Here is a 12,919-nt window from a genome sequence, read left to right as displayed (position 1 = left end):
CAGAAAGTGGGCATAGAATCTACCTCAACATAATAAAGACCATACACGAACAAACCCACAGCAAACAACATTCTCAATGGTGAAAAACTGAAAGCATTTCCTCTAAGATCAGGAATAAGACAAGGATGTCCCCTCTCACCACTATTATTCAACATAGATTTGGAAGTCCTAGTCATGGCAATCAGAGAAGAAAAAGAAATAAAAGGAATACAAATTGGAAAAGAAGAAGTAAAAATGTCACTGTTTGCAGATGACATGATACTATACATAGAGAATCCTAAAGATGCCACCAGAAAACTACTAGAGCTAATCAATGAATTTGGTAAAGTAACAGGATACAAAATTAATGCACAGAAATCTCTTGTCCTTCCTGTACACTAACAATGAAAGATCAGAAAGAGAAATTAAGGAAACACTCCCATTTACCATTGTAACAAAAAGCATAAAATGCCTAGGAATAAACCTATCTAGGGAGACAAAAGACCTGTATGCAGAAAAGTATAAGACATTGATGAAAGAAATTAAAGATGATACCAACAGATGGAGTGATATACCATGTTCTTGGATTGGAAGAATCAATATTGTGAAAATGACTATACTACCCAAAGCAATCTACAGATTCAATGCAATCCCTATCAAATTACCAATGGCATTTTTTACGGAACTAGAACAAAAAATCTTAAAATTTGTATGGAGACACAAAAGACCCTGAATAGCCAAAGCAGTCTTGAGGAAGAAAAAGAGAGCTGAAGGAATCAGCCTCCCTGACTTCAGACTATACTACAGAGCTACAGTAATCAAGACAATATGGTACTGGCACAAAAACAGAAACATAGATCAATGCAACAAGATTGAAAGCCCAGAGATAAACCCATGCACCTATGGTCAACTAATCTATGACAAAGAAGGCAAGGATATACAATGGAGAAAAGACAGTCTCTTCAATAAGTGGTACTGGGAAAACTGGACAGCTACATGTAAAAGAATGAAATTAGAACACTCCCTAACACCATACAAAAAAATAAACTCAAAATGGATTAGAGACCTAAATGTAAGACTGGACACTATAAAACGCTTAGAGGAAAACATAGGAAGAACACTCTTTCACATAAATCACAGCAAGATCCTTTTTGATCCACCTCCTAGAGTAATGGAAATAAAAACAAAAATAAACAAATGGGGCCTAATGAAACTTCAAAGCTTTTGCACAGCAAAGGAAACCATAAACGAGACGAAAAGACAACCCTCAGAATGGGAGAAAATATTTGCAAATGAATCAACAGAAAAAGGACTAATCTCCAAAATATATAAACAGTTCATGCAGCTCAATATTAAAGAAACAAACAACCCAATCCAAAAATGGGCAGAAGACGTAGTCATTTCTCCAAAGAAGACACACATATGGCCAAGAAGCATATGAAAAGCTGCTCAACATCACTAATTATTAGAGAAATGCAAATCAAAACTACAATGAGGTATCACCTCACACCAGTTATAATGGGCATCATCAGAAAGTCTACAAACAGCTAATGCTGGAGAGGGTGTGGAGAAAAGGGAACCCTCTTGCACTGTTGGTGGGAATGTAAATTGATACAGCCACTATGGAGAACAGTAGGGAGGTTTCTTAAAAAACTAAAAAGAGAATTACCATATGATCCAGCAATCCCACTACTGGGCATATACCCAGAGAAAACCATAATTCAAAAAGACACATGCACCCCAATGTTCATTGCAGCACTATTTACAATAGCCAGGTCATGGAAGCAACCTAAATGCCCATCGACAGATGAATGGATAAAGAAGATGTGGTACATATATACAATAGAATATTAGCCATAAAAAGGAATGAAATTGGGTCATTTGTTGAGACGTGGATGTATCTAGAGATTGTCATATAGAGTGAAGTAAGTCAGAAAGAGAAAAACAAATATCGTATATTAACGAATATATGTGGAACCTAGAAAAATGGTACAGATGAACCAGTTTGCAGGGCAGAAATTGAGACACAGATCTGTCTCAGAGAACAAACGTATGGACACCAATGGGGGGAAGCGGCGGGGGGTTGGGGATGGTGATGTGATGAATCGGGTGATTGGGATTGACATGTATACACTGATGTGTATAAAATTGATGACTAATAAGAACCTGCTGTGTAAAAAAATTAATAAAATAAAATTAAATATATATATATATATATTTTGGGACTTCCCTGGTCGTCCAGTGGTTAAGACTCTGTGCTTCCCCTGCAGGGGGTGTGTGTTCGATCCCTGGTTGGGGAACTAAGCAAGGGTGTAGCCAGAAATTAAAAAAAATAAAGACATTTATACTGTCTTTCATATTTACCTGTGTAGTTACCTCACTGAAGCTCTTTATTTCTGTGTGTGGATTTAAATTGCTGTCTAGTGTCCTTTAATTTCATGCTGAAGGAGTCCCTTCAGTATTTCTTGTAGAGCAGGATGCTAGTGATGAATTCTCTTCATTTTTGTTTACTTGGGCATGTCTCAATTTCTTCTTCACTTTTCAAGTATAGTTCTTCTGGCTATAGATTTCTTTGTTGACAGTTTTTCTTTTTTTCATCACTTTGAATATGTCATACCAACTGCCTTTTGGCTTTCATGGTTTTTGATGAGAAATCAGCTATTAATCTTATTGAGGATACTTTTTCTGTGATGAGTCATTGTTCTTTCGCTGCTTTTAAGATTCTTTCTTCCGTGCGTGTCAAGAAGTGGGAGGATCCAGCTCTCGGCCACGGAAGTTGCCAAGGTCAGTGGTGAAGTGGCCACCATGGTGTTTTTTAAAAAAAAGATCCTTTCTTCATTTTTTTCCTTTTGGTAATGTGGCTATGATGTACTTAGATTTGGATCTCTTTGAGTTTATTCTACTTGGAGTTTGTTGAGCTTCTTAGATGTGCAGATTAATGTTTTCTTCATATTTGGGAAGATTTTGGCCATTAATTCTTCATATATTCCTTCTGCCTCTTTCTCTCTCTTATCCCCTACTGAGGACCGCATTATATAAATGTTGGCACACTTGATAGTGTCCCACAGATCTCTGTGATTCTGTTCATTTTTCTTCATTCTTTTTTTCTTTCTCTTCCTTAGACAGGATCATCTCAATTGACCTGTCTTCAAGTTTGCTGATTCTTTCTTCTGCCAGCCCAAATCTGTTGAGCCCCTTTAGAGAATTTTTCATTTCAGTTATTGTACTTTACAGCTCCAGAATTTCTATTTGGTTTCTTTAAAAAATACTTTCTATCTTTTTATTGATAATCTCCATTTGGTGGCACATAATTCTTATGGTTTCCTTTAATTCTTTAGACATGGTTTCCTTTAGTTCTTTGAACATATGTATAATAGCCAATATAAAAATCTTTGTCTAGTAAGTTCATCTGGGCTTCCTCACTGACAGTTTTTACTGACTGCTTTTTTTCCTCTTTTCTTTTTCATTGCCATACTTTCTTGTATCTTTGTGTGTCTTTGTTAAAAATTGGGCATCAAATAATCTAATATGGCTACTCTGGAAACTAGATATCCCTCTTCCTTTCCAGGGTTTGTTGTTGTTGTTGTTTGTTCAGGGGCTTTTTTGAGCTAATTCTCTGAAATGTGTACTCTTTGTCATGTGCAGCTACTGAATTCTCTGCTTGCTTTGCTTAATTGTCAGCTTAAGACAGAGGTTTTCTTTAATGCCCTGATCTGGTAAGTCTCCCATTCTGTTCTGAGGGGCTCTTTGTGTGTGTTGAGCATAACTTCAACACTCTATCAGGTTACAACTCTGCTTTTGCCTTTACTTCTTGCTTGAGTGGAGACTCAAGGTCAGCCAGAGGTGAGAGACTGGGGCTCTTTTAGGTCTTTCCCTGCATGGGCATGTGTCTTCTAGATCCCCAGGTATATGGGAGCATTTCAAAGCCCCTTTGGACAGCTCATCCCCTAGATTTTCATTTAAGTTTTTGTGTCAGCTTCTTGTTTGCTCAGACTTGTATTGCCACCTCAGGCAGCTGCAAAGTTAAACAACTGCTGCTGAGTGGATTTGGCAAGCACTCTGGGGATAGGGCTTTTCCCAGTAAGTGAGCTCTGCATCAGGTCAAAAAAGATGAGTTTTGTGTATGGGCTTTTCCAGGGAGCTAACAGACAGTGACAAGTTTCAGAGAATGAGCATTTGGGGAGCTTCAAAGTTGTTCTGCCACCTCCAATGGCTGCTAGTGTGCACAGGTACTGTGATTGTGAGGCTGTGATGGTTTTTAAGGCTACCATAGGGCTGGGGAGATGGGCAAATTAAAATGCTACAAACCTCACTGTTCTCAGCAAGTTTCAGACCTTTTTCTTAAATTAACATTTCTTAGGTTGTTACCAGACGTTAATTTCCAGGATTCTGAAAAGGTCAATTTTTCCTAGTGTTCTTGCTGCTTTTATGGAGGAGCAGATTTTCAGAAGTCCTATCTCTACCACCCCAGTCGTGATTCTTCCATGTATTTTTAGAAAGGGTTTCTTGGGGCCAGGGTGGATAAAAAGCCCTGACACTAAAACTGCTGACCTAAGGCTGGCGGCTGCAGAGGTTTGGTGAGTACCTCCTCTTGTCTCTGTAGCTTTAGCACAAGCATCAGCCAAGCAGGATTGGATTGTTTTCATCCTTGTCTCTTCCTGCCTCCTAAAAAGTCCCTCTTGCTGTCTCCCTCCTCCCTTCCCTCCCTCTTTCCCGTCAACAAGCATTTATTGACCATATCTTTAGTGCCTGCGGGTCAAGCTCCTTCTCTGAGGAGCCTGTGCTTTGGTGGAGAAGGACATGTTGGCAGAGCAGACCACCAGCACTGCAGGGAGTGCTGCGACGGAGGGAGGGATCTAGGGGGCTGGGGGAGCCAGGGTAGAGTGATGGATGCTCTTGGGGAAAGGGAAGTCTGGAAGGAGAAAAAATACTGTCTAAGTTCCCTAGAAAGGGAATACCAAGGGTAGTGCTCGGTTTCCCCAGCTGAGAAATAGGCCAGTGGGGAGATGAAAAATCCACTCCACTACAATAGAGACACAAAAACACTGTAGGACCTGTGAGCCATATTCCAGACAAAGGCTCCCACTGGGAGCTGGAGAGAACCCATCCCCACAGGCGGGCAGGGTCGGCTCTGTCTGCAGGTCGGCAGCAGCAGCAAGAAGCCATCTCAGCCAGATATTGTCCCACCAGGCAAAAAGAGCCTTTCTCCCTGGGGCGAAAAAAAGCCCGGTTTGTACAAGGGAAGGGCCCAAAGCCAAGAGGTGCATGTGTGGGAAACTATCTAGAAATAAACACGAGCCCCAGCCAAAGCTAATCAGAGAGGGACATCTGCTCTGTGTTACTCACACCATTCTGTGACAGGCAGAGAATCAGGACATCGCGTGGGAAAGGGCAGTGAAGGGGAGGAGATGCTGCCCATCCCTTGCCCAGCAGCTGACCTTAGATGAGACACTTCTCCCCTTGGAGCCTCAGTTTCCTTATCTGCAAAATGGGGATAATAACATATTTTTATCTTTTGCAGAGCTCTGTGAGGATCACATGAGATGAAGGACTTGAAAGGACCCAGGGCAGTGTCAGGGGCCCAGTAAGTCCTTGTCTTTCTTTGACTTTTAGATCAGTTGTAAATTGGAATCATAATTCTAATGGGTTTTTGAGTAAGTTGAGTAATATTATACTTTGTCCTAAAAAAAGTCACTATGTATTCCTCATCTCCTTCCAAAAAGGACTTCAGTAGCTTACAATAAAAGGCAATAAAACCTTTTACGAGGGCAGAAATAAGAACTGAGTGATGAAGTGTGTATTTGGCCGATGGTGCAGGGAGGTGATTACACACAAAATCCATTGCAATCAAACACAAAACAGTCCTCAGCTTCTGGAAGTCAAAGCAAACAGAGTGCCAGGAAAGGTGTTTCCTTCCAGTGAACTCTGGGGAGTTTATCTGGAGGGCTTCTATGTAGGGACCTAGATATCTCAAGCACGCAGCAAAACGCGAGGACAAGAGGCCCGTGCCCAGTTTCAGGAAGAAGAGTCTGAGGTTCAGAGAGAACCTGCCCCCTTTCTCCCAGGCTCAGTCTGCCTTTACCACCATGCTCTCTTTATGAATTTGCTTAGGGGCTGAGCACATGTGTATTCTTTCATTCGTTCACTGCTCTGTGCATTTCCATTCCCTGGAGCCTCCTCTGCACCAGGCTCTTGGCTGGGTTGGTGATAGCCCCAGCCAGAGGGATTAGATATAAGCCTTTTTGGAGGAGATGCTTGAGCTAGACTGAAAGGACAAAGAATAGTGAATTTGGGGTAAGAGTCCAGGTAGAGGAGGAGACATTCTGGGGGTGGGGAGGACATAAGAGTACAGGCTCAGAGTGGGAGGGCCCCAGACATCCACAATGAGGTTGGAGGTAGGGGACATGGGAGGAACAGTGGTGAGAACTGCAGGAGGCTGTGCTGATGAGGACAGTGCTGTGACATACTGAGGAGGAGGCTGATGGGGATTTGGTGGGGGAGTGGGGAGGGAGGGATCAAGGATGATGCCCTGGTGTCTGCATAGGGAAGCAGGCGGCTGGAGGCCCCCTCCCTGCAATGGGGAACTGGAGGAGAGCATCCGGGGGAAGTGCTGGGTTCACTGGGGCCAGGTCCAACCTCTGGGTCCAGAGGAGATGACTGGCTGGAGGCAGGAAGTGGGGGCGTCATCAGCATTATGGGGGTGCCGGAGCCACAGGGGTGGGAGAGAGAGAAGAGGGCCAAGGGCAGATCCATTTAAGAGGCAAGTGGGCCCCATAGGAAAGGCATACGAGAAGGGGTCAGAGATGTGGGAGGAAACACAGGCAAGAGTCAGAGGGGGACCCAGGGGAATGGCCAATGTGAGGCCCAGGAAGAGAGACAGCAACGCATCTGTGTCTGCTGGTACGGCCATCAGGTAGTCAGTGGTAACTCTGGTCAAAAGGATGTGAGTGGCGTGACAGTGAGAAGAGACTGGAGGGGCTGGGAGGAGTGGAAGGCAAGGCAGAGGAGATGGAAGTGGGGTAGGGGTGTGTAGCCTCTGAGGGAAGCTTCACTGTGAGTTGGGGGAAGGGTACACGCAGAGAGAGTGCATTTTGGGTGAAATGAAGGTGGCAGGAGGGAGGCTGGTGGCGAGTACAGGTGAGTCTGCAGGTTGCATGGAAGGTATGGAAAGGATCTTCTCCTGGTGCCTCTGCCAAGGGAAGAACAGGCCATGTCAGGGAAGGGATGGGGACACACAGGAGAACCATCTTGTGTTGAGGGACCCACAGTAGCGAGTCCCGCAAAGACAAGAGGCCATTTCAGAGTGGGAGACCAGGGATTAAAGTTTCTGAGGCTGATAATGAGATTTGGGGGGTGGCCAAGGGCATAGAGGGGACTGTCACTGGAATTGTAACACTGGAATGGTGTCTAGAAGCCAAGAAAGGCAGCACTGGGCACTGCAGCTCTGGGGACAGTGGCTGGAATTGGAGGGGGCACAAAGACCTGGCCCAGGACCAAAGGTCCTGAGTTATGGGGTGGTGCGAGGATTGGCACCTCCAGCCAGGTCCCAGGTCAAGGGCAGACTTCCTAGGCCTGGGTTTAGTAATTAAGAAAACCTGGGACTCACCGGGATCGCCTCTTCTTCCAGGCTTGCCACGCCGTCCAGGGGGGCCTAGACAGGAAAACAAGGACGGACTCATTAAGAAGGGAACCCAGTGAGCTTGGGCACAGCCTGCCTGCTGCCAGCACCACCGCATCACCACCCCCCAACCCACACCCATAACAGCAGCCTGGGGGCAGCCAGCTCACCACCTTGCTGGCTGGGGGAGGGGAGAGGAGTGGGGAGAAAGCTCCATCTCCTGCCCCTCCCTCCCCCCTGCTCCTCTGGATCCTCCCCTGTTGGCTGCGTTCTCATCCCTCACTCATTCATTTAGTTATTCAATTAACTGTTCATTATTTCATTCCCAAGTCCTTTCCCATTCAAAAAGGTTTACTACCTAGAAACTCTTGAGGCAGAAGAGTTTTGCCACTGAGAAACTTCAGACTTTCAAGAAAAATAAGGCTGAGGGTGGGAGTTAACTTACAAAAGCCCGGACAAATGCTTTTTAATATTCACTAAAATAAAACAACAGAGACAACGCACCACATAAAGACACTATCATGGCATCTCAAATGTTTAAACTCGGTGGTAACAGGCTCTATCCTATCCATCTACTTCCTTCCTTTTGCTCACTAGACCTTTTGGCACCTCTCTCCCCTCCCCCACAGCTCCAGGGAGCCGCTTATAAATTTCTTGTGATTTATTGCACATAATGTGCACTCCAATGCACATTCTTTTCCGTATCCAGTCTCATCCATACATTTTTGCACTTTCTGAATCTGATGCAGATCATCCTGCCTCTGCCTTCTGCCCCTCGGCCCATGTCAGCCCCCGAGACCTGAGTGACTGCGATGCTGAAGAGGAAGAGGGCTCTGGGTCATGGAACCCAGAGCCTGGCGGCAGCAGGGCCCAGAGCACAGCTCGCCTGGCCTGGGAGTGGAGGGCTGAGGCCTCAGCCAGCGCGCCCTCATCCCGGCGCCGTTCCTGGAGCCCTGCTGCAAACCTCCCTGATGCTCCCTTGCCTTCCCCTCTCTGCCTCCGTTTTCACTCCCCATTAGTCTAACTACCCCTGATTCTTCCTCCTGTTTTCCTTCTCTGTGCAGAAGTTTTAAAGCTTGATGTAGTCCAATTTGTCTATTTTTGCTTTTGTTACCTTTTTGACCTTTGAGTTAATTTTAACCTTTTAACCTTTTGAGCTAATTTTTGTATATGGTATAAGGTAAGGGCCCAACTTCATTCTTTTGCATGTGGGTATCCAGTTTTCTCAACAGCAATTGTTGAAGAGACTATCTTTTCCCCATTGTGTAGCCTTGGCGCCTTTGTCTAAAATCATTTGACCATATAAGTGATGTACCCCTGAATTCTGGGAGTAGAAATTCATGCCAGTTACATAGCCCTTGACTTTTCCCGAGACCAGACAGAGACCTTGAGTTTTATGCTGGAATGGCTCAGGGCTGTGTTGATTAGCGAGGCTGAGATTCTGGCACCCCCATAACAAACAATAGCTCCTCACACCAGTGTAACAGCTTATGAAGAGCCTCCAGGTCAGTGATCTCAGCCAAGGCCTGCAACACCTGCAGTGCATGGACAACTGCCTTCAACACCTCCATGTGGGTGTCTCACCAACATCTCAGACCCCTCACGGCTAAACATGCATCCTGCTCTCCTCCCAGCTCCTTCATGGGGCTGACAGCGCCTGGAAACCTCGTGAGGCTGGCCGGTGTTTGGCCCGTTCTATCCAGGCACATCTGTTTTCAGGGTGAGCGAGGGTGTGGGAAGAGGGACCCCAATGGCACACCCAGCATCACGCTCCTTTGGTTGTAGGAGAGAAGAGGCCCAGCTTTCACTCACAAGGTCCAGCAAACTGGTCCCTGGCTTCTGTGCTCTCATCAGGCTATAAAAGGCCTGTGCTTGGCTCAGCAAGGTCACTCACTCGCCCTGGGCCTCAGGCTGATGTATGGGGCATGGCAGGAAAGGGGCCCAAGAGTGGGAGAGTAAGCCAGGCTCTTCCTGGACATGAAAGCTAAAGCAGCGCCATGGTTTTCTAACGGTCATTACTGGGTACGACTGTAAAATTCTCCATCTGGGAAACTCAAGCCAGATGAAGACATTTACTGCCGCTGAGGTGGCTGAACTAATGGATTTTTCTGGGTGGGTCTCCTGGGTGGCATGGTTAGGCAGAAGGCCCAATGAGGAAGATGCTAGCAAGTGGGCAGCTGCCCAGGCAGGGTGGAGTGCCCCGCCTCCCAGGGCTTTTGGGGGAAGCTCCCAGCAGGCCTGGACTGGGTGGGGGTCCTGGGGGCTGCTGAGTGCACAGGGCCTGTGGGGCTGTAGCCCTGGCAGGCTGGACAGGACTCCCAACTGCAAGGGCTTAAGTAAAGGAGACTGAGGCTCGTGAATTCTCTGCAGGCCAATTCAAACCAGATCCTGGAGGCTTCTGTGTGAACAGCTCACAAACTGACAATTGGTCAACCCACTCTTCTAAGATTCATACTCATTCAACTGTCTCCAAGATAATTCTATTGAGAGGCAACATGTCCAAACCCAAAAACATCTCCCAATTCTCCGTGTGCTCCCAACAGCGTTCTCTTCTCTCCTAGGTGTAGGTATGATCAGTACCCACAGAGCCAAGCCAGAAACCACCTGGGAGCTGTCCGAGGCATCCTCTTGCCCCACACTTAACTGAGACCCCTTCCTCCTTGGTGTCAGGCAAAGGCTGCCCCCACACTTAGCCTCTTCCACCCACCCTTCCTGCTGTGACTCGTTTGTCCTCCTCCTAACAGAAGGTAGTCCACTGCAGTGTGCAGTCCGCACCTTGTGCAGCCTAAGGTCCCTCCTTACCATTTCTTGGCAATCTCTTTAAAAGACTGTCAAATCTAACGAGATCCATGGCTTAGAAGAGATGCAAGACTATCTAATTCGATGGGCAAAGCTGTTGAGATGAAGGATACTTTCTCTCCTTTCTCCCTACGGCAGGTGATGGAGGTGGTGAGGCCTGCCAGGCTTGATCAAATAGAGGCCCTGGGAGCGGGGAATGCCAGAGCTGAGTCCCATGCTGACCACTAGGCTCCCTGTCTGCTGCTTTTGCAAGCAGGGAGGCCTTGCACACACAAGGCCTGGATTGTGGAACCTGTCGTGGGGAAGGCAGGAAGGACGGCCTTTCATGAGTTTCTAGATTGTCAGGTGCTGAGGGCCGGCCATGGGCAGCAGCCCTGGTTCAGCATCTACTAGGTGCCAGGCCAGCTACTCATCCAGCAAATATGAACTTGGAACCCTTTGTGCTCCAGGTCTCCTGTGGCTCATCCAAGGAGCTCATCTATTCCCTGCTCAGCCCTCTGAAGAAGATGCTGGTATGCCCTGTATAGAGGGGAACTCTGAGGCTTAAGTGAGGTGAAAAGATTTGCCTAAGGTCACACAGCTGGCGCCTTGCGGAGCCCTTCATCATCAGTCTGTGATTCTTAAGGTGCAAGGGCAGTTGTGCCAGATATGTCGAACCCCCAGGCAGGCAGCCTTGACAGTGGAAGGGGTGGCCACCCTGGGGCGAGCAGCAGGGCAGATGGGTTGTGGCCCTCTGGCATCTGGGCCAGGCCTGCAGCAGATTGATCTGGGCTCCCAGGGATAGCCTGGCCAGCTGGCTGCAGCTCAGATGTTCTCCGAACAAGCAAAACCAGGCTCCTGGCCTAGCAGTTTGCCTCAGAGCTTTCCGCTTCTTGGTTTTCTTCTGTTCCTTCCTTTCTACAGTGGCAGAATGTTTCCCACTTCTGGCACAGACTCAGACACTCAGGCTGCTCTGGAAGGCACCTGGGAGTCTGTCTTGATCGACCTGCTGATGTATAGATGGAGAAACTCAGGTCTTGCCCAAGGATGCTGCTGGAAAAACCGTCCCGGCTGGAGAGTCTCCAGGTGACGAAGACCAGCTCAGGCTGTTCTCACCTCTGTGTGACCCACACGGCTCTGGGTCAGGCGCTGGCAGCCATGGGGACGCTGGTGTTTCACAGTGGGTGCTGCCATGGTGGCACCTGCAAAGTTTCCTTCCAGAGGCTTTGAGCAACAGATACCAACAGGTAATGCTGGTGCAGAAGGGGAAAAGACATGACTGAAAGGAAGCTGTTTAACCTGGAGCAAGTTACTCAACCTCTCTGAGCTTTGGGTTCCCAATCCGTGAGGATAAAATTTTAGGGGTGATGGCAACTATACCTGCCTTGCAGAACTGTTAAACAGATGAGCTGGCAGCAGACACACCAGCTTGGGGGCACAAAAGAGGGGCCTATTTGGGACCCCAAGAAATAACTGGCTGCAGGCGCCTCTGGGCCATTAGAATCTGGGGACGTGATGTACATTGGTTATGTGCTTCCCAAGGTGGGTGAAGCCTGAGACAGGGCAGCTATATTTCAGTATAGCTCAAGTACGGTATAGAGGGCAAGGTTTGAGTCCAGAGGCTGGCTAAGCCCTCATTACACCCTGACCTTGAGCCCACAGGGGCAGGGACAGTCTGGAGCTTTTCCAGGTCCCTAATCACAGTCTGTCTGTGGACCTAGGGATCAGGATGCCCGGGCTGAGTGGTCTGGGAATGAGATTTCTCAAAGAAATCCTGAGGTTTCAGGCATCGCATGGGCTGGTGAGGGCTCCAGCTTGCTGCTAAATGACTCTTGTGACAACCATCTGCACATTAAATAACTCCAGGGAGGATGATGCTTTTCTCAAGCACTGTTCGAGGCCAGACAAACTGGAACCATTTCTAACTGATAAAAATCTCATCTCTGGTTGGGCTGGAGCCCTCATGTCACTGACCAACTCCAAAGGGGGCCTGAACGCCAACAGGCTCCAGGGAGGCCTGAGCAGTGAGGACCTGGTTCTCGCAGTGGTGGTCTCTCTCAATCCTTCCCGGCACCTCCCTCCCCTGAGGATACCTCCTTCAGCAACGCTTGCTTTATTGGTGTCCTCTCACAACCCTGGGGCCAACCGGGGGACAGCCTGCCCAGGCCCCTCCCTCTCCCTCTTCCCCTGGCTCCAACAGTCACTCAGGAACCCACCCCCTCCCCGCCCAAACCCAGCCCCTGCTCCTCCCTCCTGCCAGCCCCTAAGGGCAGGAGCTTTTGTGCAATTTATCTAATTGAATCTTTACTCAGTTCTGAAAAATGCTTTAAACCCTCTCCACACTTTTTTCTCTAAAGATTGGGGAAACTGAGGCTCAGATAAGTCAAGAAAGGCTTTTTTATAACTTTTAAAACTTTTTTATCTTTTTGAGCAAAGAACGATTCCAGGTGCCTTTTACAGTCTTCCAGGGAATTGAAAAATTTTCCATTAAGAGAATTTTTTTTTGTGTGGCTGCATTGGTTCTTCGTTGCTGTGCGTGGGCTT

The 12,919-nt window shown here is 47.3% G+C and overlaps 1 protein-coding gene across 5 annotated transcripts in view; it reads right to left on the bottom strand.

The window, feature by feature from the left end:
- COL23A1 (collagen type XXIII alpha 1 chain) overlaps positions 1 to 12,919 on the bottom strand; it is a 352,669-nt gene that overhangs the window by 62,921 nt on the left and 276,829 nt on the right. For all 5 annotated transcript variants that reach the window (XM_032629193.1, XM_032629194.1, XM_032629191.1 and 2 more), the window contains exon 3: positions 7,586 to 7,630. In XM_032629193.1, coding sequence (XP_032485084.1) covers positions 7,586 to 7,630 — 45 coding nt within the window. The remainder of the gene's footprint in view (positions 1 to 7,585; positions 7,631 to 12,919) is intronic.

The sequence above is a fragment of the Phocoena sinus genome, chromosome 3 (assembly GCF_008692025.1).
Source record: "Phocoena sinus isolate mPhoSin1 chromosome 3, mPhoSin1.pri, whole genome shotgun sequence".
Classification (NCBI taxonomy): Eukaryota; Metazoa; Chordata; class Mammalia; order Artiodactyla; family Phocoenidae; genus Phocoena; species Phocoena sinus.
Note: the sequence above shows the minus strand (reverse complement) of the source record. Positions and strands in the feature narration are given on the sequence as shown.